The 18,022-nt window shown below is 44.7% G+C and overlaps 1 protein-coding gene across 1 annotated transcript in view; it reads right to left on the bottom strand.

Annotated features, from left to right (window-relative positions):
* The window catches only part of LOC311246688 (zinc finger protein 687a-like), a 30,537-nt gene extending 12,677 nt beyond the window's left edge, over nt 1-17,860 (bottom strand). The window contains exons 1-8 of the mRNA XM_084336895.1: nt 17,815-17,860; nt 15,322-17,316; nt 14,659-14,914; nt 9,651-9,874; nt 8,662-8,846; nt 4,181-4,357; nt 3,180-3,342; nt 2,008-2,265 (exon numbers count right to left, since the gene is read on the bottom strand). Of these exons, the coding sequence (XP_084193021.1) occupies nt 2,008-2,265; nt 3,180-3,342; nt 4,181-4,357; nt 8,662-8,846; nt 9,651-9,874; nt 14,659-14,914; nt 15,322-17,295 (3,237 nt within the window). The 5' untranslated portion in view covers nt 17,296-17,316; nt 17,815-17,860. The remainder of the gene's footprint in view (nt 1-2,007; nt 2,266-3,179; nt 3,343-4,180; nt 4,358-8,661; nt 8,847-9,650; nt 9,875-14,658; nt 14,915-15,321; nt 17,317-17,814) is intronic.
* Between the last annotated feature and the right edge of the window lie 162 nt (nt 17,861-18,022).

Genomic DNA, 18,022 nt, shown 5'->3' with positions numbered 1-18,022 from the left:
AGACTGTTACATGGGAACTTCTTCAGGACCTATAGAACACACACATGTAACACACACAGACTGTTACATGGGAACTTCTTCAGGACCTATAGAACACACACATGTAACACACACACAGACTGTTACAGGGGAACTTCTTCAGGACCTATAGAACACACACATGTAACACACACAGACTGTTACATGGGAACTTCTTCAGGACCTATAGAACACACACATGTAACACACAGACTGTTACATGGGAACTTCTTCAGGACCTATAGAACACACACATGTAACACACACAGACTGTTACATGGGAACTTCTTCAGGACCTATAGAACACACACATGTAACACACAGACTGTTACATGGGAACTTCTTCAGGACCTATAGAACACACACATGTAACACACACAGACTGTTACATGGGAACTTCTTCAGGGCGTATAGAACACACATGTAACACACAGAGACTGTTACATGGGGAACTTCTTTGGGACCTATAGAACACACATGTAACACACAGAGACTGTTACAGGGGAACTTCTTCAGGGACTATAGAACACACATGTAACACACAGAGACTGTTACAGGGAAACTTCTTCAGGGCCTATAGAACACACATGTAACACACAGAGACTGTTACATGGGGAACTTCTTTGGGACCTATAGAACACACATGTAACACAAAGAGACTGTTACAGGGGAACTTCTTCAGGGCCTATAGAACACACATGTAACACACACAGAGACTGTTACATGGGGAACTTCTTTGGGACCTATAGAACACACGTATGTAACACACATGTAACACACACAGAGACTGTCAGCAGCTTCATTGAAACACTAAATAATAATTCATGGCATCCTTTTACTCGACAACATAGTGCACAATTGTACAGCCCTGGCCTATTATATTCTATTCTAATTAGTTTATATTCCATTTTATTTGATTCTACCATAAATTGTCTGTCCGTTAACACATTCGGGGCCATTGGGATGAGTCTAATTAATGTCAAGAGGACCGGGGAATGTAAACAAACGTGGGGCTGTTTGTAGAGCTAAATCTATACTTTATAGTATTGCTATCTGTCCATTCTCATTGTCAATTGAGTCCATAAACCGTCCCTTCAAAATGGCTTAAAGAAGAAAAAAAATCATCAATAGGTTTTCATTTTATAGCGCTGTGAATATAAGCGTTATACGGGATTTGGGACTAGTATATTTTCTGGAAGGCTAGATATAGGGCTAATAGCTGCTAACGTTATATCCAATGGCATTTCCGTTTTACAGATGCTACAGAAATAACTCAAACTGCATATGATCGGCACGATCCCAAAGCATGTATGACGTCTTTGGGGGACGTCGTTTATTATTATTGATTACCAATAACCGTGTTCGTCTAACTAGCCACATAGGCTGATCGCCTGGATGGCTATCAAAACAATGCCCGATCGGGCTGTAATTTACGTGAAAAAGATCTTACCATGAGCCGGTTGGATCCCCCCGAGCATTTCCCCGTTATCGATCGCCATCTGGTAGATCGATATGTCCAATCCCCTTATTGCATAGTGAAATCCGCAATTCAAAATGTATCCCGTGCAACAGACAATAGCTATCGCTTCAGATGAGTAGAAAACTACATTAGAGATCCAAAAAAAGAAAGACAACTTCTGCCACAGGGAACACTCTATTATCGCGATAGCGCCCCTAAGAGGATCTGGCCGGTATTGCATGTTGGCGAATTCAAAGAGTAGGGTAAATCTGCAGTGCCGCTCGGCGACCTTGAATAGGTTATTAAAATGGAATAAAAGCAATAACAACTTGCCACGGATATATCCGTGCTTCTGTCCACAACAGGTGGAATCGAAACACGGAGATCTCCGTGCTTGGGCGCCATTGTGTTAATGTCGCACCAAAAACGACCAAATCAAATTCCTTGTATGTGTAAAACTACTTGGCAATAAAGACCGTTCTGATTCAGATTCTAACGGGTGGACGGCGGTCCCGGTCCGACTCTCTGACCTTGCTGTGCTGCTCAGCCATGTGGGTAATGTAGTCCTCTCTGTCCGCGTAGCGGGCGTGGCAGGGGACACAGCTCCAGCCCGAGCGCGTCTTGGCCTTCTCTCCGTCCCCGTCCTCCTCCTCGTCCTGATCCTCCCACTCCTCCCCGTCTGAGCTCTCCAGCTTCGCCGTCTTCTTCGCTGGTGCCCGCGACTGGGAGGGAGGGGGGGCCGGGGAGGGAGGCGGTTCCTGCTTGACTGTCGGAGCCTTGTGTAGAGACTGAAGAGAAGATAAGAGAGAGGAGGGGTCACTTGTACTTCATGCTGAGGAAATAAATCTAAATGGCCTTGTATAGCTCTTCATTTATTTAGTGAACACACATGGATTATTATTTATCAATTATATCGTAGACGGATCTTCCGATCGAAATAGTTTTAATAGTAAAAACTATTATTACAAAGTACAAGTGGGTTAAATGAGCTTTGGCTGAAAAGGAGCGCTCTCCTCTGGCCAACTAGGAGACACACTGAAGAAGAGAATAGAATAGAAGTACTTTATTGATCCTGAGGGAAATTCAGCACTACAGATCACTCACAATAAACATTTAGGTATTCAAAATCTAAAATAATAATACAAATAGTCGAGATATACATTCTAAAATATGTATATACATTCTAAAATATACAGCCAAAAATATACAGAGGTATATACATGATCTTATGTATAGAGAGGGGTGGGGGCTGTAGCTAAGCTATTGTTTGGGGCAACCAAAAGGATTCCTACACAACGCGCACACACACCACTAGGGATGTCTGATATTATCGGCCTACTGATATTATTGGCCGATATTGGCATAAAAATTTGATATCGGAAAATATCAGTAGCGGTTTTCAAAAAGAAAATATATATATATATTTTTTTTTACATTTATTTAGATTTATTTAACCTTTATTTACCCAGGCAAGCAAGTAAGAACAAATTCTTATTTTATTTATTGTGAAAAGTATGCATAATGTTGTGTTGATTCCAACGACAAGAGATATGTAATGTTAATTACCTGAAATTACCCCGTTTTTTGGAGGGGAAAACCCTGCATATATCGGTATCAGTTGATATCGGTATCGGAAATTAAGAGTTGGACAATATCGGATATCGGTAAAAAAGCCAATATCGAACATTCCTACACACCACACCTTAATGTGGTCCATCAGTGAGGCCCTCTGCGAGTAGAGCTTGGTGCAGTCTGGGCACTTGTACACGTCCACCTTCTGCCTGGCTAGATGCGTGTCAAAGTGGATGTACAGCAGGGACTTCTGGGTAAACACTGTGTCACACATCACACACTTGTAGATTATCCTGTGAGAGAGAGAGAGAGAGAGGACATGGTTTCAGTCAAGAGAGAGGGAGAGGAAGAGAGAACCATAGATGATTTCAGTAGACAATAGACAGGAGACATACAACTGCTGAACAGTCATTATAGAATGGAGAGAGGTGTTTATTTTGATGAGAAAAGGCGTGTGTGTGTGTATTAGGTCAAAACTGGGGACAGATTTCAGACCAAACACCAGTTGATTGGGGGCGGCTTTCCCATTTGGGGACAAAAAGCACCGTCCTCAATCAAGAAAACAGTGATCTTTTGGGGGGGGGGGGGGGGGGTAGAGGTTAAGGTTTGGCATTAAGTGGAAAGTATCATGTTCTGGTTTTCCAGGTTAGGGATTGAATGCTAGTCAAAACCCAAACAACTGCCGCTTTGCACTGCTGCGGTCAGGCAAGCGCTACCGGAATCTCATGGCCAGTACAGAGAGACTACTACACTCATTGCACACACACACTCACTTTAAACACTCACATTCACTTTAAACACTTTTTAACACTACACCATATTTGATATATGTATTACTAAAAGATTTGCACTACATCTCTACCACATTTTAGCATTTTGTTTGCATTTTGTACTTTAGTTTTGTATATTGTATATTTTGTGTTTGGTCTTTATTCTTTTTACTTTTTTTTACTGTATGAAGCACAATCTCAGGAAGCTCATACAGAACCAAGCATTTCACAGTAATGTACATGTACTTTATACGTGACAAATAAAACAAAACTTGAACTTGAAAAGTGTGTGTGTGCGTGTGTGTGTGTGTATGTGTGTGTGTGTGTGTGTGTGTGTGTGTGTGTGTGTGTGTGTACAAACTTGGCCTGTCCTCCAGTGAGTGTGGGGTGCTGGGAGCCGATGTGGCTCTGGGCGCTGGGGGCAGACTTGAAGGCCATGGGGCAGGTGGGGCATTTATGGAACATGTCACAGTGAGCCACCTCGATGTGAGACTTCACCGAGTTCAGGCCTCCAAACACCACCTGGCAGCTGGAGCATCTGGAGAGAGCGATGGGGGACAGTGGAACAGGCAGAGCGAAATTTATAGAAAGAGGTTGAAAGGAAAAGATACCACTGGCTCTCATCCAGTTAGTCATCATTTTTTCTCCATAGATTAGATTAGATTCAAATGTATTTGTCATTATACAGCACAAGTACAGTACAATAAAAATAACTACCGAGTGTAGTCCTAATCAGATGTATGTATAGAGTTGTATTATATAAATAGAGACAGTAAATGTATGACTACTACTGGCCAGCAGCGTAAGTAAGAGTAGGATATGTACAGATATATATATAGTAAAGGACTATGTGCAGGTAAGTAAAGACAGGTGAGGATAGGTATGTATGTGGTAGGAATAGTTTAGTTTACTCAGTTTATTTGAGGGACAGTGCATATTAATCAACAGTTTATACATTTATAAATTAATACAAATTAAGAAACTGTAAATATGCCAACATTAGCAGGGTTGCTAGTTTTCAGGTGTAGTCCCTGGGCTAGATGTTTAAGCAAGAAAAGAAACAAAGAAATGGAAAGAAATAGGATATTAAAGCTAATATAAAAACAGTTTAAAACATATTCTGTACATTCACTCTAGGTTTGTGAATCTATATAAAAAAATAAGATAAAATAGAATAAAAATAAAAACAGTGTACAGGGACAAATCAAAGCTATACATGTATAAACACTGTATAGGCAGGCACACATATGGCAGGCACACATGATAATCACACATATACATAATCATAAAACCACATAATCACAATAAGGACAGTCAGGCTAGTAGGCAAGCATACTGGGGCTGGGCAGCTGGACTGCGATGTGACTTGCTAATGGTTATGGTCACAGACCTGATTTTGTAACAGCCATGATATGTGTATGTATGTGTATGTGTATGTGTATGTGTATGTGTATGTGTGTGTGTGTGTGTGTGTGTGTGTGTGTGTGTGTGTGTGTGTGTGTGTGTGTGTGTGTGTGTGAAGGACCTGAGTGTATTAGTACTGCGGATGTGTGATGGGATGGTGTTCCAGAACTCTGCAGCTCTGATCGAGAAGGCTGATTTGCTAAATGCGCTTTTTCTACCTGGGATGATGAAATGTCCCTCTACCACTGTTCTGGTGAGCCTGCTGCTTTCTGTTGAGAACTGTGAGAGGTGGTGGGGCTAGACCGTGTTGGATTTTATATATCAGGCTGGCATCTTTTAGTTTCAGCATGTTTTCCCAGCTTAGCAGGGCATGTTTTTGGAGGATGGTACAGTGGTGGTGGCGAAAGGGTTTCTTGTCCAACACCTTCAGGGCCTGTTTATGAACTGAATGAATTGGTGTCAATGGGTCTCATTCTCCAAAATGTTTCAACAAGTTCTCTTGGAAGACTTATCTTGGAACCGACTGAGACAGAATCAATGACAAGTTCACTCTGAGTCCCGAACGTGCTGGTAATATGTCTTAAGTGGCTCAAACGGTTGCACCTGTGATATGATCTGATATCTGCTTGGAGATTGGCATTATGTCTTAAACTCGAAAGCGTGTTCCCGTTCAGGTCATTTGCATACAAAACAACGCCTCCAGAGCTCCTTATAAGGCAAAGTAATGACGCAGCTGTGTGGAAATGGATGCGGAAGTGCCTTGCGAGTCTTGCGCGACCCATCGAAATTAGATTACATTAATGTATTGTCATCATAATATAGTACAGCTCGTGGTACACCTGCCGCAGCGCACACACACACGTGCGCGCGCGTGCAGTATACTGTAGCCTACGGCGTAATGAATGAACGCAGTATAGGCTTATTATTCCATTAATGCCTACGGCATAATGTATGAACGCAGTATAGGCTTATTATTCCATTAATGACTTGTTGCATTAGGATTTAGTAGATACTATATGCTCTGCCCTACGTACAGTATAGGTAGTCTGTACTTATACTGTACGTAGGGCAGAGGCAGAGCATATATATAGTATCTACTAAATCCTAATGAAACAAGTAACTAGAATATATTAAGCCTATACTGTTCATTAGACACGTAGGTCATACTGGCGCACACAAGACTTGTTATGGAATATGAATGCAGTCTATTTCCATGCGATTAGCTTTAGTTCTTATTTATTTATCCACTGTCATTTCAGTGTTAGTGTATAGGCTATATAGTGTATTTCAATATAAGTTTAATTGATTAATGATATATTCGAAGGAATGCAGGTTTATAGCTATATCAACCCCCTCCAATGTACAGTAAATGACCAAGTATGGTTTTGTCAATATTCCAATGTACAGTTTTGCTTGTACAGTGTCCCCCACCCACCCACCTCCAATGTACAGTCTGTGTGTATGTGTGTGTGTGTGTGTGTGTGTGTGTGCTGGTCTTCTGAAAGACCAGAGACAGAGAAGTCAGAGGAATAACGACCTGTTGAAGGCAACTACGGTTCAATAGATTCAATTAGTTTAAGATATTGAACTGTAGTTACATTCAACAGGTCGTTATTCAATAGATTAAATTAGTTTAAGAATAAAAAAATTCAAAAAATAAAAAAATTCTCAAATACATTATTGTATTTAAGTGTAGACTATATTTAATTTTTTTTGTTTACAGTTTTTGTATTTTTCTGACATGGGGGCTCAACAATAAATGACAATCAGAAATGTCAAGTTGCATGTTGTTATTCTAACCAGCTTAGTTCTGTTGCATTTCCAATGTATTTATTTAAATTATAAAGCAGGAATCGACAAGGGAATCGATAAGCAGAATCGATAAGGGAATCGTATCGATAAAATCTTATCAATTCCCATCCCTAATCACAAACAGTACTGTATTTGCAAATCTGGTATGTCATAAATGTATAGATGTAGCAGTACTGTATATCTGTATGTCATGTGTGTCATATATGTTATGATGAATTGAAAATGGGGGACCCTGATGTAAACAAGACGAAAGTCTTTCTCTGGTCTGCATCCCCTTAACAATTGTATGTAATTGAGCTGTACTGTACCCATTCTGCAATCTGTTAATAAAGTTTTCAATCAATCAATCAATGAAACAAAGGTCTGTCCCATTGTATACCAATCAATGGGATATATTGCATGTTGACCTGCATTCTTTCAAATGTATATAATTAATCATTAAAACAGATGTGTAACAAATAAGAAATACAAATTCCACAGAAGGCATTAAATAATTATTATTTTCAATCATTTCACAATAATTGCATAATTGTGTTTGAATATCTGAGTAATTAAAGTAATTATACATTTGTCCAAAATAGCTGGTTCAGATATGGTTAAGCAGCTGCCCTGTGATCAGATGAATCCATATTATTAATTTTTCCGACATCAAATGCGTAATTTCTTATTGTACAATATATATTTATTTTAATTATGATTAAGTAATTAATTCCAAGGAGGCCTGTAGCGTTAACATGAAGGAATCACTATGAGAACACAGTCTGTCAAGTTAATAAAATTGTCAATTAGTCAATCAATCATAAGTGTGCTCCTCAGCACTCTTAAATCTGCTCTCAACCACGCTCAAATCTGATCTCAGGAACATTTGGGGACTCGCGTTACCAGCCCTAATATGTCTTAAATGGGCAGAAATCTGCCTAAGAGGACATTTTTGGTCGTAAATTCAGAAGTAGAACCTGCTTCCTGTACTGAGGGGCTTGCAAGCCTGTGGCTTAGATATAAAAATAAGTGTTAAGTGGCTAATCGGCACAAAAAGATACAAAAGATTTAGCAAAACAAAAAAAGAAGTCGCCTTATTTCCCCCCAAAAAACAACCATGTCTTATAACTAAACCCTTAAAGGACACATGAAATCAAAATAGATGTTTATGTTTCCTTGAAAACAATAAAAAATAATTGATGAGTCATCCTGGACACAGGGGCGTTTACTAATTTTGCGTCCAATGAAATGCTTTCTAGACTGACATTTACACTGCCTCTTTAACTAAATTGAACAAATGTTCAATGTTAGCTTGGTAGCTAACGTGACTAATGTTGCATAATGTTGCTAACGTACGTCGCCAACATTCGCTTGCTAGCTAATGGGTCGACCGTAATGCACATTCAGCGCTATTGGCTACTGTGAATGCCAATCAATATCCACAATCCTCCCTAGCTTCCTGTTTCGACAGGAAACGCATACATATTATGTGGAATCGCACAGCCGTTTCATGGGGACTTTAAGTGAGAGAAACTATTAACTTTCTGCATGTATCATGTTGCAATCTGTTAATAAAGTTTTCAATCATGTATGACATGTCATCTTATCCTTTGTGCCCGACTCCCACCGTGAGCGGAGACATCTGACCTGTATCCAATGCGCCGTGCAAAGTGCAGACAGGTGTCGTCCAGGTGCTGCTGGAAGGTGGGCTGCTTGGCCGTGCCGCCACACTCTGGGCAGACGTGGGGTGGGCAGGCTTTATGGATGCGCTGGTGAGCTGCTGCACTACAGCCATTAGGGAGAAGCATGGGAGGAGCGCACTGCATGCACGACTGTATGGAGAGAGGGTGCGAGGGTGGGGATAGATAAGAGAGTGTGGGTGGGGTTGGGGGTAGATAGAGAGAGGGTATGTGGGGTTGGGGGTAGATAAGAGAGAGGGTAGGTGGGGTTGGGGTAGATAGAGAGGGTATGTGAGGTTGGGGTAGATAGAGAGGGTATGTGGGGTTGGGGATAGATAAGAGAGAGGGTGGGTGGGGTTGGGGGTAGATAAGAGAGGGTAGGTGGGGTTGGGGTAGATAGAGAGAGGGTATGTGGGGTTGGGGTAGATAGAGAGGGTATGTGGGGTTGGGGGTAGATAAGAGAGAGGGTGGGTGGGGTTGGGGGTAGATAGAGAGAGGGTAGGTGGGGTTGGGGTAGATAGAGAGGGTATGTGGGGTTGGGGGTAGATAAGAGAGAGGGTGGGTGGGGTTGGGGGTAGATAGAGAGAGGGTGGGTGGGGTTGGGGTAGAGAGAGGGTGTGTGGGGTAGATAGAGGGTATGTGGGGGTGGGGTAGATAGAGAGAGAGAGGGTATGTGGGGGTGGGGTAGGGGAAATGGAGTTATCAATACGAGTAGCTCATTGTACATTAACATGAATAAATACTCCTGTCGTCATGCACTGACGCCCGCACGCACACACACACTAGGGGGGTGCACGATTCTGGAAATCTCACGATTCGATTTCTATTCTTGGGGTCACAAATCTTCTCCCCAAATCGAATTTGTGAATTCCATTTTGAAATCGGTTGTGAAATAGAATCGAGATATTCTCATGTGAATCGATTTTATTTACCCCCCCACCCCCCAATAAGACTCACAGTAGTCTGTGTCGCTTTGATGTCCTGGAAGTGAGCGGCCACCTCTGCCGTGCTGCAGAACTGAACCTGACACTCTGGACATTTGTTGCTGGTGTACTGCACCGCCTCGGCCTTCTTGCCGTGGGTTGGCTGCTGCGGCTGCGGGGCGGGGCTAGAGGCGGTGAGGGCCAGTGCCGACGCTGAGGTCGCCGTGGGGGAGGACAGGGGAGGAGCGGAGAGCACGCCTGGAGGAGGAGCAGAACAAGGAGAGTAGGCCAAATGTTATGATAAATGATGCGTGACTATGAAAACAAACATAGCTATCCAATACTACACTATAACCAGTGATGTACCTGAACGCGTTCAATGAACGATCGTTCATGAACTCGTTCATATTTTGGGCGAACGTGAACTGAACGTACTGTATTTCCGCTAGATGAACGTAATTGTGAACACGTTCATTCTCTGCGCTCTATCACAGTATAACTTCGTTCAAAAGTGTGCCAGATTTGGGACGGGGGCGCACACACACACCAAAAGGTTTTGATGTGTGCGTGTTGCGCGCGGAGAGAGAGACTCGTTACGCACGATGCGGGCCACCCCTTCAAGGCAATGGTAGGGGAAACACTGATAAATAATCACAGTGTGATGGAAATGCCAGTATTCTGATTGCCATCTGTGGTTCTATATGGGTTGTGGCAATAATTTTGACAAATAATAGCTTGCAGCAACGTATTGAAAAAAGAACTATAAACTAGTTCATTTTTTAAACCATAAACTTTAGTTCAAATTTTTTTATTATGAACTGAACTAGTTCACTTTAAAATGTGTTAACTGTGAACTGAACTAGTTCATGTAGAAAGTGAACTTTCCCAACACCGACTGTAGGGCTGACCTTGACACACAGTGTTTCCCATTAATTACCTAGACTGTGGCGGCCCGCCACAGTTTTATAATGAACCAAAAAAAATTTAATTAAATATATATATTTTTTTATTATATTTTTTTAAATATAAAGTTTGCCAATGGGGATGTATCAGTAGTATTAGCAGTGGTAGTAGTCGTAATAGTAATCCAGTATATTTATTTATTTTCTAAAAAATAAACCAGTTCAACACAGGTAACCACTTTTGCTTAATTTCTTTGATGGCTCAAATGTATGCTCTAGTCCAGTGGTTCCCGAACCTCTCCTCAAGGCACCCCAGCCGTTCCATGTATTTGTTAAATTCAACCACCAGCACACCTGATTTAACTAATAAAGGGCTAGTATAGTTGAATCAGGTATGCTGGTGGTGGAATTTAACAAATACATTGAACGGCTGGGGTGCTTCGAGGAGAGGATTTGGAAGCACTAGTCTAGTCGATTTTGTGTTTTGAGCACAAAGTTCATCATAGATCTAGCCTCTTTATTTTGCTCTCAAAGTGCACCAGATTGATGCATTTAACTTTAAAATGTACCAAAAGGGGCCGAGGTTCACCCACCACAGTCTCACAAAATCTTGTGACCTGGGACATGGGATCTGTAGATATGTAGAGGCGGAGCCAGTTGGTTCCTTGAGCTGGCAAGCTGTCTGCTCAACATGGAAGTCATCGCGGGACGGGAATCAGCCTGGAATATATATTCACAGTAGCCAATACTGTGAAGCCAATCAATAAGCGTGATCGATATTTGGAATGGCGATCAGGAATTGGAATGATCTTTTTGGAGAATATCTGATCTGAGGTAAGGAATCTATTTTACCAGTCTTGGGATAATCAGAGTTGTATTCGCTGAGATCTCAGCTTTTGCCCTATGTGTGTGTGTGTGTGTGTGTGTGCGATCGCTGATGAGGAAATAAGAGAATCGATTTTTCAGCTTGCGTCTCTAGCGTGCATACGTACACATATACTATCGATAATCTAGCGTTTATTTGAAAACTATTCATAAATAGGCCGAAAAATGACAACGTTTTTGTGTATTCTAGAATATTCCAGTGAATGTCTTTTATCATGGAATCTTTATATTTTCCTTGAAAACGAGGGCTTTTCAAAATGCTATAAAACTAAAATTAACAGATAAAAAAACAATCCGCTTCGACAATGTTGACTGGAAAACGAGTCATTGATAAGCGACAGGCAGATTAGACACATAGCCATAATTTAAAACATAGATTAGGCGTTTTTAACGCTAACATTGAAGTGGATGGTGGGCATTCAACCGGTAAATCAAGGTTAAGCAAGGGCTCTGAAAGTGTTAAAGGGGCTATGTATTGCTATTCCTAGCACTATTTGGGCAACTTTACACAATTCCTGTTGGTCTATTGAAGACATTTGTAAGTTTTTTTTTAAAAAAATGCATTGTTTTATATTTCTAATCAAGTACTCAAAACCATCATTTTTCAGCCTCAAGAAATCAGGCTGTTATGGCCTGGCTCCGCCCATAAGCACTTTGAGTGACAGTGCCACACAGTCTGCACTGGTAGAGGGAGGGAGGGGGGGGACGAGAGAGAGAGAGAGAGAGAGAGAGAGAGAGAGAGAGAGAGAGAGAGAGCGAGAGAGGGAGGGGGTGGGAGAGAGAGAGAGAGAGAAAAAAAAGACAGTCCGCCGGCAGCTTGTGGTTTTATTTTTTATTTCTTTCAATCTCCCGTTTGCGTGTGTGGCGCGCTGCAGGTCCCCCCCCCCCCCCAAGTGCTCTCTATCTCTCTCTCCTCCTTTCTCTCCCTCTCGAGTATGAGGAAATGGTTTCGCTGTGTACAGTCAGTCTAGGTAGAATGGGGGCGGGCATTAGCTCCAACCACAGAGCCAATCGCATCACTGTGCGCTACCCAGCGGCCATATGACGCGTATTGGCCGTTCAAAAAATATATGACCTGATTTACTAGACGACGAAAGGGGCTGGGCTGAATCTGAGCAATCCGCCAATATGGTATTTAGACCCTAAAACACATTGATACGAACTCCTATTACTATAATACAATGCTAGAGACTGAAAAATGACATTTATAATACATAGCCCCTTTAAGGGGATGCAGACCAGAGAAAGACTTTCGTCTTGTTTACATCAGGGTCCCCCATTTTCAATTCATCATGAATTGTAAGGGTGCAACTTGCTCCGTGCAATCCATTCTTTGTGGATCTAGCCCTTAGTCGACCTAAACCAAACCGACCAATCAATTAGCTAAGATCAAGAAGAAGGAAGGGTCATCACGTCACTGTGTAGCACGTGAACGCACATTGGTGTCAAGTGTGGAAACTTTCAGTTCGGGCCGACATTGAGTTGAACGTAATGACTGATGTAATTTTGTATTTTATAATATGCACTTTGTAATGGTGTATTTTGCAATATGTAATATAATTTATCTATAACATCTGTGGATGTTTTTTTTTATCCACTTTTTCTCCCATTTTTCTATATTTTTCTCCCATCCCAATTTCGTATCATCCAATTCAATCCTCCCCTGTCACGAACGCTGTTTCTTGCCTCCCACAAGCCGGCTGCAATGTGGACTAAGTCATACATAGCACAAGTCCCCTCCGGTACTTGAGGTAACAGCAGTCGCATCTTTTCACCTGCGCAGCTCGATCTCTCAGTGGCGAGGAGTAACGCGTGGGAGGCTCACGCTGCCCCCGACACTTCCTGATTCTACTGCGCAGGCGCACCAACCGACCTGTAGGAGTCGCTGTCCACAACACCCGATCCCCACCCTTCAGTTTCCCTCCCCGTAATACGGCCAATGTGTATTACTGTGGATGACCAGCTAAACTGAAAGCAATGTGGAGCGCTGGGATCGAACAGGCGATCCCAGCGTCTCCCCATTCGTGGCGAGCGCCTTGCCCACTACGCCACGTAGCCGCCCAACATCTGTGGATGTTAAGGATATTATGATTTGTATACAGTTTTATGTAATGCTTTTTAGATATTTGTGTGCTGGATAATGTTTTAAATGTTATATTTGTATGTCTGGACCCCAGGACGAGCAGTCTTCACCATGGTGATCCAAAATAAACAATACAAAATAAACTATTCTGACGTGACGACCATTCGTGCCTTCTTTTATAGTTTCCCTGCTACACAGGAGTCAACAGGAAGTCATCTAGTACCGTAGCACTATTGCACTGTAGCACTATTGTACTGTAGCACTATTTCTGTAGCACTAAACTGTAGCACTATTGTACTGTAGCACTATTTCTGTAGCACTAAACTGTAGCACTATTGTACTGTAGCACTATTTCTGTAGCACTAAACTGTAGCACTATTGTATGTAGCACTATTTTACACTTTCTATTTTATTGCACTGCACTTTGCATAATTTTACTTTACTTTTTATTGCACTGCTGCATAATTTTACTGTCTATTCTATTCTACTATTTTATTATACTGCACTATTTTACTCTGTCTATTTCTTTTTATTACAGGTTCAAAACTGTCTGGTATTAAACTGTGTGGGTATCAAACAAGAAAGACTGTCAGGCTTTAAAACTGTGTAGGACCCAGGCCTAGAACTGCACCCTGAGAGAGGGAACTGCGCCCTGAGAGGGAGGTTTGCCCTCAGTGGGAGGTTTGAAGGGTCGAAGTGGGTATCAAACAGGAGGGAAGACTGTCAGGTTTTAAACTGTGGATACCAAACAGAGAAGGTTAAGAAGACTTTAGTTTAAACTGTTAAACAGTAATCAAGAACTATTTTATTGCACTGTAAAAAACTGTGATTTTATATGTCAGCACTTTATGTGCTCATTTCATGTCTATTCTATTCTACTACTTATTGCACTGCACTATTTTACTCTGTCTGTTCTATCTATTACTCTTTTTATAATTGTCTATGTTTAAAACTGAATCAAACCATAAACAAGGTGGCCTGTTGGGATGTCAGATCCTAATGTGAAAAACTGTGATTTTATATGTCTGCACTTTTTATGCCTGTCTTTTTTCTGTTGTGAAGCACTTTGAGCTGCAGTTTCTGTATGAAAGGTGCTATACAAATAAAGTGTATTCTTATTGTATTATTATTATCTACAAAACAATATAAATGTAAAAACACGCAGAACTGACCGGTGGTGGTGGGCTCCTGCTGGCCGATCATCTGCTCCACGGCGACGGGCCTCATGACCAGGTGGGAGCACTGCATCACCAGCCCGCGCTCCTTGTGCTCTCGGGCGTGGAGCAGCAGGCTGCACTTGTTGAAGAAGGCCAGCCGCTTGGCGCAGTGGTTGCAGGTCACCTCGATCCTCAGCGAGCGCCGGTCGTAGTGCCGCGCCAGGCTCCGCTCCAGGGCGAAGGCGTCGCCACACTCCAGACAGCGGTAGCCCTGCGGCGGAGGAAGAAAGAGGCGTTTGCAAAAAGGTCACGTCTGGATACATGGTAAATGGTGCATTTATAGCAGCTTTCATCCAAAGCGCTTTACAATTTCTTGTTCCTCACATTCACTCACTGACGGCAGAGGCGACCATGCAAGGTGCCAACCCGCTCATCGGGAGCAGTTAGGGGTTAAGTGTCTTTGCTCAAGGACACTTTGACAAGCTGCCTTGGGAGGAGCGGGAATCGAACCGGCAACCTTCCAACTACCAGACGACCGCTCTACCTCCTGTCGCCCCCATATGTGTATGTGGAATAGGCAGTGTGAAAGAAAATACTATTTCACTATCATCGTTACATGGTCATTGACTACTACTGGGAGTTCACCTACCCGTCACGCCGGCGAACATGCAGACTTACTTGCGCGGGCAGAGGGAGCCTCCACTCTGTGGGGAGCGGCGAGGTCAGATCCGGCTTGTAGCTGGGCAGCAGGTTCTTGCTGTTGAGGATCTTGTTGAAGGCCTCCACCAGGCTGGACTGACTCTTGGAGATGATGGCCCCCGTGCTGTTGACTATGGACGCCGGCCTGCTGCTGCCCTGGGGAGGGACGAGGGGGACCGGGGAGGAGGAGGACACGCCCATCCCGCTGGTCAGCGTCCTCTGGCCCAAGCCCCGCATGGTGGTGACCCCACCGCCGGGGGTGATGATTCTGGGGGAGGAGGAGACGGCGGGCAGCGCCGCGGCTTTGGTGATGCTCACGGCCGTGGCCGAGACTCTGGGCTTGGCGTCCGCCGCGGCCGCTTTGCTCTGGACTTTGCTGGCGGCTGCCAACATGGCCGTGCTGGCGTCTTGGAAGGCGGACACCGCGGGCAGGAGACCGGCGGGCTTCGGCGTCTCTTTCTTCACCTGCTGCGCCGCCGCCGCCGTCCTCTTGGGCCTGCTCATGATCTTACGACCTCCCGGCGAGGGCTTGGAATTATCCGCGCCTTTAGAGAGGGCTCCTCCCGCACCTTTGGGAGCCACTCTGGTCACCGTCCTCGTGATGCTACCGGTGGGGGTTTTGACCGTTTTGATTTTGACTTTGAGTGGGCGAGACGGGGGCGAAGTCACTCCCGCGGCGTCGGCAGACTGAGCCTTCGAGGACGACGACGACGAGCGGACGCCGGGGTTCCCTCCGTCAGCGTTTTCTCCATCTACAGCATCCGTCTTCTTCCCCTCCATCCCGTTCACCTCCTCTGGCCGGCTCTCCCGACTGGGCTCGCTCTCCATGGGCTCCTCTCGGTCGCGGGGCTCCTTTTTGCGGCCGGACGCCGGCGTCGGAGCCCGGGCCAGGCCGGGGCTCCTCTTGGGGACCACGAAACCCGTCTGGTCGGGCGGCGGGCTCTCCGGCGAGTCCCTCTCGTCGATCACATGCTCCGGGTACTCCTCCTCTGGCACCGTGGCGGAGCCCGCGAGGGCGGAGGAGGAGGGCGCAGGAGACCTGCGGGTGGAGGGCATCTCCTCCGGCGGCTGGGGTTTGGTGTTGGAGGTGGTCCGCGAGGAGGAGAGAGGAGGCGGGCAGGGGAGAGGGCGAGGGTTGAACGGAGGAGAGGACACCTGGGATCCCGCTGGGAATTTCGGAGGGGAAGATGAGGGGGAACATGGGCTCTCCTGGATCACCAGCGGGCTTCCCAAATCTGGCTCAGAATCCTCCGAATCCGAGTCAATGATGTGCTGTATCCGAGCTCTCACCGTCCCGTTGGAGCGAGGAGGGCCGGGTGGAGGGCCAGGGAGGCGAGCGGCACCATCGTTCCGAGTGGAGTGAAGAGTCGGGAGGCGCTGGTTGTCGGAGAGAGGGGGCGGCGAAGACGATGAGACGGAAGCGAGCGGCGCGGTGCCAGTTGACATCCGGGGGGAGAGGGGTTTCAACCTGTTCCTGGCGTCTGCCGTGTGCCTGGTCGATCCACCCTCTTTAGCGGTCGACGTGGAACTCAGTGGAGACGGGCAGGACCACAGTTCTCCATTGGTCTCTCCCTGAGACCTGCGGACTGTCCCCTCAAACCCATTGGGCACCTGAGTCTCCATGGGAACTTCAGGTGTTTTAGAGTTAAGATGCGAGGCCAACAGAGCCCCCCCTAGCTTGCCTGGTTCCTCGGGGTCTGTGCCACTGCCTGAGAGACTGACCGTATCATCCCTACCAGAACTTTCTGCCTCTCCAAAGGACTCAGGTTGTACTCTGTTCTTTACAATAACACTAATGACCGGGGGTTCGCCCTGGGAGGTAGAGGAGCAGGGAGAAGAGCCCCTACTCTCAGTGATGCCGTCCTCTGCCTTCACTTCTCCATCAACACCTTCATCGGGCATGTCGAAAGCTGCCAGCAAATCGTCAAAATCTGGAGTCTTCATATCCCCCATTCCCAGGAAAAGGCTCAAAACCTACAAAAGTACAAAATTAGTCTGTCACTATATTCGGATCATAGGGAAACCTAGAGTAAAATAAACAATACGGGTAAATCATTCAATCATTAGTACGGGGAGGTCATTCGTGATGACAGTGCAAACTTTTGTACGTCAAGCTCGCCTCGGCTGGTCTCCATGTCGGCATCACACTGGCGAGATTAGCGAAATAGTTGGGTGTCGTGAAGGTTTTGTCACTCTCCACCTAAATCAGACCGTTTTGTCAAGGCAAAAAAGTAGCACACATTATGTCGTGTCCAACTCCACTGACGCGTTTTAACTGGTGGCCCAAGTGGCTCATCATTCTGCCGTGCTGCTAACGCGTTAGCGTCGTTTGCTCGCCAACTGTTGCATGTAAACATCAACCAAATATGAAGGAAATGGTCACATCTATGTTACGCTAGTTTATATGATTCTGATGGGTGGCGTCCGACCAATAACTTGACATGATTATTCTACTTTAAGTAGTTTGTTTACCTGCTAGTAGCGAGCTTGGTTCCTCTTTTTGACGCATGAGTTGTTCGTCATTACGTGCGACGTGGACATCCTGCCCAACTAGCCTGCTGGCAGCAGCAGGTGTAGCAGCAGCAGCCTGTATGATTTAGGTCTGGGATCTACAGCAGCAGACTGACAAGTCTATAATCCCTCCACCCAAAATGTAATTAGTGTGACCGAATGTTGCATT

This window comes from Notolepis coatsorum, assembly GCF_963971535.1.
Source record: "Notolepis coatsorum genome assembly, chromosome: 19".
In the NCBI taxonomy this organism is placed as follows: domain Eukaryota; kingdom Metazoa; phylum Chordata; class Actinopteri; order Aulopiformes; family Paralepididae; genus Notolepis; species Notolepis coatsorum.
This window is presented reverse-complemented; position numbering and strand designations above follow the sequence as displayed.